Consider the following 10,000-nt stretch of genomic DNA (forward strand, 5'->3'; position numbering starts at 1 on the left):
GTTTCTTAATTATTTGAAGTTTGTCACCAATTTCAATGTGTTCTTCTTTCTTCACACAACAAGTTTATCTACTTTTGGGAGCCATTATTATGGGCTTGTACAGTACTCTGTAAATGGAAAGAGTAGGACTCAAAATATTGTTATATTACAATGGTATTCTATTCATACTGTGCTTGATATAATGCATTCACGGAAATGTAATATTTTTGCTGAACATAATTACAGTGAAAGTGGATAAAATCGTGATGAAAAACAATGACTCGCTTTCGTTCTCAAAATATGTTACCGTAATCGCTTTTCAATGGTTTTCAGTTAAAAACTGTTGTATTACAATAATATTCTATCCTAATTGACTTGAATAAATACTACGATACCATATTTATGAATATTTTCATTAAAATCCATCAAAATCATTTTCCTTGTCATCGCCTGCAGCACCAAACAGCTTCTCCCAGTCCTCTCTTTGAACAGGGCTAGAGGGTACGGTTTTTTCGAATCGTTTCAGTTAAAAACTATTACATCACTCGTCTATTTTACCTAAACTGCCTCGAATGAATATATTCTCGAGATAAATAGTAGTTTTGTGGAAACGTGACGTATTTCAATGTAAAATAGATAAAATACATGACGAACAAAAACAAAAGACTTTACCTAAGCTTCCGATGTTCTGAGACGCTACTCGTTTTTTAATAGTTTTTGGTTAAAATTTGATATATTACAATGATATTCTATTCATACTGTGCTTGATATAATACATTCACGGAAATGTAATATTTTTCCTGAAATTACATACTTATACAGTGGAAAGTGGATAAAATCATGATGAAAACAATGACTTTCGCTGTTCAAAAGATGTTACCGTAACGTCAATGGTTTAGCTTTAAAAACTGTTGTATTTCAATAATTCCTCCTAATTGACTTGAATAAATACTTGAATGGAAATATACAATATTTTTGGTGAAATTACCCGGTTTCAGTAAAGTGTCGTAATAATAAATGGTAAACAATTTGCCTTCAGCACTTGTTTCATGTAACGGCGAGCCTCAGTTTATAGGACGAGAGCGAGGGTTTTGTCGTTCCATTACCCTCAAAACTATTTATTACTAAAGGTAAATATTCTGTGGTTTTCCCACACATCTGGTGGGAACTGGTTGGTGGGGGGTGGGGGGTGGGGGGGAGGGAAGGGACCGACCGAGCTGTCTGTTAGTGTGAAGAATATATTTTTTTTTAGCCTTTGAAGATATTTGTTTTAACTCATAAATTCATACAAATTACCCGGTCAGAATATAATTTACGTGCTGGAATTCTACTCAATTGATGATCTCATTTGAATATAAACATCATGAATTTTGCATTGAACCTCTAAATTTTAGATGTAATGTTTATTCTGAGTAAATATGTTATCTTTTGTGCAAAATATATGACATTTATATTCAAAATATTCCTGGACTTACAAGAGATCAGCAATGTCAATTATATTATCTAACTTTTAATCTGAGGTATTATTTAATACTAAATGTTAGAATTTAGTTTTTCACCCAACATCTCTTGAAGGAGGATTGGTGGGGGTGGGGGGGGGAGGGTTGGACTGACCGTGCGGTTGGAAAGAGGCAAGGTGGGGTACTCACAGTTGACGAATGAGTGTCGTGAAGAATATTTTTTTTTATTAACTGAAGATATTTGTTTAGCTCATAAATTCGCCCTGAAATTACCCGGCCAGAATATAATTTACATTGCTGGAATTCTTACAATTTGGTGATCATTTTGAATAAAAAACATCATAGATTTTTGCATTAGACATACAAATTTTAGATATAATGTTTGCTCTGAGTAAATATGTTATCTTTTATTATAAAAATATATGACATTTATATTCAAAAATATTCACAATCTTACAAGGAGTCAGCAATGTCGAATTGTGATATCTACTAACTAGTTGGTATTATTTATTAAAAATTTAGTGGTTTTTCCCCAAGAATTTCTCCAGAGGGAAGAACCAGCGGTGTTGTGTGAGAAGAGGGGAGAGTTGAGTCCATTATTTGAATGGACGTGCTTAGCGACTGTATTTCTCTATTTCTCTTAAATTGATAATTGTGCATGTGCCATCATAAAATTAGATGTTATTTTTTACTAAGAACATAGGTATTGTGTCGGGAAAAAGTGGAGTTTGAGGGATGGGCCAGTTTCTGTGGAATTAATCCATATGTTCTGTTGTTCACTTATGCAGTTTTCACTTAACACGGTGTTACCTGTGGGTTTTATTGACGGCGTTAAGCGGGGTACTACTGTAAGAAAAAAAAAGTGATGTGAGCAGTGTTGATCGCTATCATTGTTTTTATGTTATCATCGTTTGCTCTGGTATTGTGACAAGCAATTTTGCTTTGTTTTTGTGACTGAAGTGAGCAGTGGAACATAGAAAATGTCTGGGAAGGCCAAGACAACCATGTCTCTGAGGTGAAGCTTGACATTGTTAAGCAGCATGAGACTCCTCAGAGGCTGTGTAGGACTCAGACTGACGTCTTCACTCCTCCTACAAGAGTGCCCTTGGCCTCGAAGGGGACATTTGATGACCAGACTTATTCTTCAGGATGTGGTGAGTGGTGTTAAATTGTTTTCTATTAATTTTATAAGTGTAGGATTTTTTGTCGGTGTTACACAAGTGTTTGGGGACTGGCTGGGAACGTATCTCATTGAATCCCATGTTATAAATTTATGCTCCTTATCTATGATATTTCACTTAGCCACGGTTTTTTCAGGAACCTAACCCCTTTGTTTTATCAGGATTTACATGTGACTATATTTTCATCCTTTTGGCTGCCATGCTCTTTCAATAAACTGTTATTATTATTACTATTTTTATTATGAACATCATCATCATCATCATCATCATCATCATCATCATCATCATCATCATCATCTGAGCAGTTTGAATATTCAGAAAAAGAACGCTACTTTTCTCATCGACTATACCGTGTTGTCCATGAGGGAGAGAAAGGTCCTAAGGAATTTTTGCTACACTGCTTGTCATGTGCAATGAAGTACTCTTGTTACTTTAGTAGTCTCTGAAGCGCAGTTTGTAATGGTATATGTGTCATACAGTGAGTTCTGCTATAACGCGTGTTTTGACAATGCGAATTTGCTCGAACGCGATTTATGAATTGAGGAACGATATTTGTAAAACGCGAACTCGTTTGCTCTAACGCGATTCCACTCGAACGGTTGTTGTGGCTTCAGTTCACGTTCGACATCACATGTTCAATTGAGTTATGTGTTTTGTTTGTGAACAATTGCAGAAATAATGTATGTAATATTTGTGTATACAGTATACCTATATATTATAAGTAAATTGTAAAATTTTACATAAAAGAGAAAACCAAATTACATAGCGTTTTACTCCCGCGCTCTCTCTACATCACACACAGTGTTTACAGTTCACGTTCGACATCACATATTCAATTGATTTATGTGTTTTGTTTGTGAAGAATTGCAGAAATAATTTATGTAATATTCATGTATACAGTAAACCACTCACAAGGTCCTACAGTACCACTAATTATTTTATACTGAAACTTACGTTTGGTAAGCTGGATTAAAATGAAGATTACCGGTATATTAAAATAATAAAAATGTATTATAAACCAGTCTAACATACCGTAATAAAAACAGCTGCTATTATCATCCCCCCCACCCCCATTTGCCAGTGACAAGAAAGGGAAAGTGACCTTGACTGTGACCGCCTGTGGCTATTTTTAGCCGTCCTTGTGTTCGGAGGCGGTCAGTAATGCATATCTGTATATTTACTGATCATAATACTTATCTCTTATAAATAATTCATTTAAAATTTATTTTTTTGCAAAGAATATTCAGTAAATGACTGCATTAATTCTTGAAACTACCTACAGCGGTAAATTTAGGATATAAATAATGAACAGAAGTCGCGTCATGGATTCGGAGTTTGGTCCTTAACAATCACCATAAATGTAGCCTCCCTTTGTCGCAAAACACGTATATAAATTAAAGAAAATACTTGCATTATATTTAATATATTACAGTATATTATATATAAATAAATAAACAAATAAATTCAAATTCCCTTATCATCCTGTGTCATATACAGAAATACTTGAGTCCCTGAGCGAGTACACAAAAAGAAAACGGAGGACTAGGACATCCTGGAGTGGATAGAGAACGGACATCTCTACTGGGGGACTCAAACGTTTCTCATGTTTTGTGGGCGCTCTAGCATAATATGAATAATATGTAAATTACAGTTTACTTATACAGGTATATATATGTAAATTGTAAAAATTTAAATAAAAGAAAAACTAAATACGTAGCGCTTAAAGTGTACTGTACAGTACAGTGCTGTGGCTTGGAGCGGGGTTATGCAGTGTTTACAGTTCACGTTCGACATCACTTGTTCAATTGATTTATGTGTTTTGTTTGTGAAGAATTGCAGAAATAATTTATGTAATATTTATGTATACAGTATACCTGTACAGTATATGTAAAATGTAAAATTTTAAATAAGAGAAAAACAAAATACATAGCGTTATAGACCCGCGCGCTCTGTTTACTCCACACTTTGTTTGAAACACGTGAAGTTTTTAAGTGTCCTCAGTGAATTCTGATTACTGTTTCTCCAATTTTGTGACTATGGAAAGGAAGAATATCTCTGGGAAGCACTCTGGTGATCGCATTTCCGGTGGTGATCGTAAAAGAAAGGCTATAACACTTGAAGAAGAGCTTGATGTTTCATGACTCCTCAGCCTCAACATCACCCTTCTCCCCCATCAAGTTATATTCATATTTTTTCAAGGTAAAGTGTAACATTTACTGTATGATTTCATTATTAGATATGAATGTAACATTTATTTAGACTGTGCTATCCTTTGTGTTAGGCTAACTACGAAATTTTTTTTCAATTTGGAGTAATCTGCACCTAACCCTATTTTCTCCATAAGCCCTGTTATTTCTATTACACGAATTTCTATAACACGATGTTTTACAAGAACACTACTATCGCGTTATAGCAGAACTACCTGTACTCAAGAGTTTTGTGTTTAATTTGAATATTAATATAGGATTTTAGATATTGATAAATTTTAAAACCATATTCTTTAGTAAGGCTGATTAATATGTGAACTTATATAACTTGCATTCCAGGTGGTTACTCTGGTGGGGAAAATGGAGCGGTTGCGCGGGTCTTCTTTACAACCAGGGATACATCGTTCTATTGCTGTCTGGCTCGAAGCAGTTACCAACGTCCAAGAGAAACGGCGAGATGAAGTAGTGAATGCAATTACCCAGCGTCATAATCCACTCCCTAATGCTCATCACACTAGTGAACAAGGTGATTTACAATCATAGTGAGGGATAATTTCAATTTATTTGTTATTATATCTACAGTAAATCAATAAGCAGGGCAGTGTGGTACATACAGGTATATACAGGTTGTACCTCTCTAGTCCGGCAACCTCGGGACCTGACCGGTGCCAGACTATGGAAATTCACCCTGGAAACACCCTACATAAAGCATAAAAACATAAGATAGGAAATAAATAAATAAGAAAAAGTAATACTTCTCACACAAGCTCCGTACCGATGCACCTTTATCTAATTTCTGTAATAGTTCAACCTTTTCCTGGATCGATAGTGACTTGTGCTTACGCTTGGAAGCACGAGCACCACTTTCACTGCTTCGTGGTCTCTTTGAAGACATATTGAAGGGTTAAATGTTGTATTCTGTTTTGACAAACAGAGCGAGAGAGCCGCGTAGCGGCTATTGGGGCAAACTAAAATCGTTCCGGACCACAGAATGCCGGACTAGAGAGGTACAACCTGTACTTCATTTTTAGTGAGAGTTTTGTGTTGCGGAGAAGAAAAAGACACACCCGTTTTAGATTTTCCATGTATTATTTAAACATTTTTTACTTACGACCTGGATTTGGGTCCCTAACCCCGTCGTAAGTCGTGAATCATGTATTTTTGTGGTCAATAAAATATCTATCTATCTATCTAGGGGTGTATGTGTGATGTATAGGTGGTGTTGGTGTGTTGACGGAGGTGAATCTTTTAGGGGGGTAGGGTCGCATGGTCAGTCCCCACCCCCTCACCCCTTCCTAGCTCAGGTGTGGCTAATTGTGATAGGAAGATGAATTTTGTACCGTAATGATGCTTAATAAATTCTCTATCAAACATTTCCACTAAGATATCCTTAAACAAAATATATACAGTCATGTGCCGCTTAACGTGCTAGATACGTTCTTAGAAACGTGACGTTAACCGAAATGGACGTTGTCCGATCATCACATAAACTTTGTATTTATACTTACGTGTATGTGGACTACTATATACATACATATACACTTTTACTCCTAAATCACTACTGTAATGTGATACAGGTGATTAATTTTTATCTCTTGTGCAAAATACATGACATATATATTAAAATTATTCACTGTCTTACAAGGATTCCAGCAACGCCGGGCAGATGGGGGAGAGAGAGGGTGGGAGCGAGCGAGGGGGCGTGGAGGGAGGGGATATAGTACGTTTGACAGTTGGCACACGCCCAGGTCTAACGCGTGTATATTTATCAGTTCTTAGGTGACTAAGCTTCTCTCTTATAAAAAGCCAGTAAAATGACCTGGGTGAATATAATTAACATAGCTGGGATTCTTGTAACATACTGATTAATTTGAATATAAACATGCTATAATTTGCACTAGACAAAACAATTTTAGTACCGTAATCAAATTAGTACATGTGCACTCCAGTTTTGCACTAAGGTCATATTTTTCTATTACGTTTCTTTTAGTATGGTGTGTGCATGTAAATGGATGAAAATAAATGAAGAAATCTATGTAAATATACCCAAAAATACAGTTGAAAAACTTTTTTTATAAAATGTACTACAGTACTGTACACTAATGTACAATTTTTATCTCTTGAGCAAAATATATGACGTTTATATTCAAATTATTGGCTGTCTTGCAAGGATTTCAGCAATGCAAATTATATTATCCTAACTTTAGTCTGAGATATTATATAAAATAACATAAAGAAATCACCAATCTTTTATCTGGGAACACAAGGAGGGAGGTAGCGTGTGGGAAGAGGGGGGGAACGGGGTAGTGGGGGGAGGTGAGGTGACAGAATGTCTGGCGTTTGTTTGTTTATTTAAGATAAGATGTGACAGTTGGCGCTGAAGGCCTACGTGTTTATTTATCATAACTTAAGAGTGACTAAGCTCTTCTCATAATTTGCCACACAAACGACCTGGGTGAATATAACTTACATTGGAGGGATTCTTGTAAGATAGTAATTTATTTGAATACCTGTATAAACAAGCTATATTTGCAATAGACATAACAATTTTAGTACCATAATCATTTAGTACATGTACAATACAGGTTTGCACTTAGGTCCATTGTTACTGTACAATATTGACTAAATTCACTAGATAACGTACGCCTGGCAGCACAATCTATAAGAATACGCGATGCATACGTGACTGTGCCCGCTCTAGGGCCATTTAGGTTCGCTAGGTCCCATTATTTGAATGTATTTTTTTTTTTTTTTTTCAATTTAAATTTTAATGTTTTATTCCTTGATAGAGGAAGCGGGATCCTAGTGCTGTCACTTGGTACCCCTGTACCATAACACCAGGCAGCTACCTGCCAGTGTCACAAGTATATACGGTACAGTACAGTCATCCCTTGGTTATCGCGCCTAATTGGGACCCCACGATGTAAAGTATACAGAACCTATGGGATTTATTCTAATTGGTTATTTACCCAAGACCCAACCCTAAGTTTCCCATTTTACAACCATTTATACCCACTAAATATATATATAATGTTATGGTAAATATCATACACACATAGGCATGGCTAGGTTTATTACAAAGTGATGAAAGAATGCGCTTAATACTGTAGTCCACAAAACATGTAGCTATGCTTTTTTATTTGGTCCCCCGTCATACGAGTCCGTTTTCTCTCTCACATCAGGACGCCTGAGTCCTCCGTTTTCTCTCTTAATCTTAGAGTGCAGAAACTTCACTATTCTTAGTAATGCCACAGAATTTGAAATTGCAACCCCAATTTCAACTGGGGTTGCCAATTGCTGAGGCAACTAGATATGTCTGATTACAGCAAATGTGTTATTGTCAATTTGTAGGTGAATTTTATCCTCAATAGATATAGGTTAACATTACTCCTGAGGCAAAAAGCCCTAAGGAAGGAAGCATATTCCTTTAACACATAATATCTGACCAGTATGGGGAGATCATCATTTCTCCGTCGGGGGTCATGGAGGTGTGGTCCAGCAGGCGTCAGGTTTTTGGGGTGAGGGTGGGCGGACGTATATGCGATTGGACGTTGTTGGATCGGACGTTAACAAGTGATGACTATATATATATATATATATATATATATATATATATATATATATATATATATATATACACAGTTGTACCCATAGCGGTCAATAAAACCCAGAGGGTACCGTGTTAAGTGACCTAGATTAAGTGAACAACAGAACATATGGGATTAATTCAATAGAAACGGAACCCAACCCAAACTCCAGTTTTGACGACACATAACTATGTTGTAGTAAAAATAACATCTTGATTTTATGATGGTACATGCACCAATTATACTTAAGAGAAATAGAGAAATACAGTCGCCAAGTTAATGTCCATTCAAATAATGGACTCAACTCCTCCCCTCTTCTCACACTACACTGCTGGCTCTTCGTCTCTGAGAAATTTTTGGGGAAAACCACTAAATTTTAATAAATAATACCTCAAACTAAAGTTAGGATAATACAATTGACATTGCTGGATTCCTTTAAGACCAGGAATATTTTGAATATAAATGTCATTTTGCACAAAAGATAACACATTTACTCAGAAAACATTTTATCTAAAATTTGTATGTCTAATGCAAAATATATGATGTTTATATTCAAATGATCTTGTAAGAATTCCAGCAATGTAAATTATATTCTGGCCGGTAATTTGTATGAATTTTATGAGCTAAAACAAATATCTCCAGTTAATAAAAAAAAAAATATTCTTCACAGGGTAACAGATGGTGGTTCCCCCACAACGTCCCAAGGAGATGTGTGGGAAAACCAGAATATTTAACTTTTTATTAAAATAATACCTCAAACTAAAGTTGAGATAATATAATTGACATTGCTGGATTCTTGTAAGACCAGGAATATTTTGAATACAAATGTCATATATTTTGCACAAAAAATAACATATTTACTCAGAGTAAACATTATATCTAAAATTTGTATGTCTAATGCAAAATCTATGATGTTTATATTCAAAATGATCATCATATTGTAGAATTCCAGCAATGTAAATTATATTCTGTGGGTAATTTGTATATATTTTATGAGCTAAAACAGGCAGTCAGGCAGGGTGGCGGGTGGGGCAAATCTAAAAATAGCGTCTCGGGCGGACACTCACCGCGTATACGTGAAAAACCAGCGTTAAGTGAAAGTTCAGCTCTGGCGAGCACAGCGTATCACGGTAAACGCTATGTAAAACAGCGTTAGGCGGTAATACTGATATATATATATATATATATATATATATATATATATATATATATATATATATATATATATATATATATATATATATAAACTTGACTGGAAGGCCCATGTAAGTAACACAGTCAAGGCAGCCTTGTACCATCTCTACATGCTTCGACGACTTAGGTCACTTGGGACACCGCCAGAACTGAGGACTATCTACAAGCGTTTATTCTCCCCAAACTAATGTGCGTCACCAGCCTGGTGCGTCTTCTCTCAACTCCACCCAACAGCGTCGGCTAGAAAGGTACAGAAAAGGGCCTGCAGAATCATGCTCGGCGCAGAATACTCCAGCTACAGCAATGCTCTCTCCACCCTGGAAATGCCATCCTCAGTGACCTCCACCACCAAGCACTGGAAGGTTTGGCAGCCAACTAATGCACCACCCTCG

The 10,000-nt window shown here is 35.9% G+C and overlaps 1 protein-coding gene across 1 annotated transcript in view; it reads left to right on the forward strand.

The window, feature by feature from the left end:
- Positions 1-10,000, forward strand: part of LOC121855285 — a gene marked incomplete in the record, with an annotated part of 205,963 nt that overhangs the window by 155,615 nt on the left and 40,348 nt on the right. The window contains 1 exon segment of the mRNA XM_042350203.1: positions 5,167-5,353. Within this exon segment, the coding sequence (XP_042206137.1) occupies positions 5,167-5,353 (187 nt within the window).

This window comes from Homarus americanus, unplaced genomic scaffold, assembly GCF_018991925.1.
Source record: "Homarus americanus isolate GMGI-L3 unplaced genomic scaffold, GMGI_Hamer_2.0 scaffold51859, whole genome shotgun sequence".
Classification (NCBI taxonomy): domain Eukaryota; kingdom Metazoa; phylum Arthropoda; class Malacostraca; order Decapoda; family Nephropidae; genus Homarus; species Homarus americanus.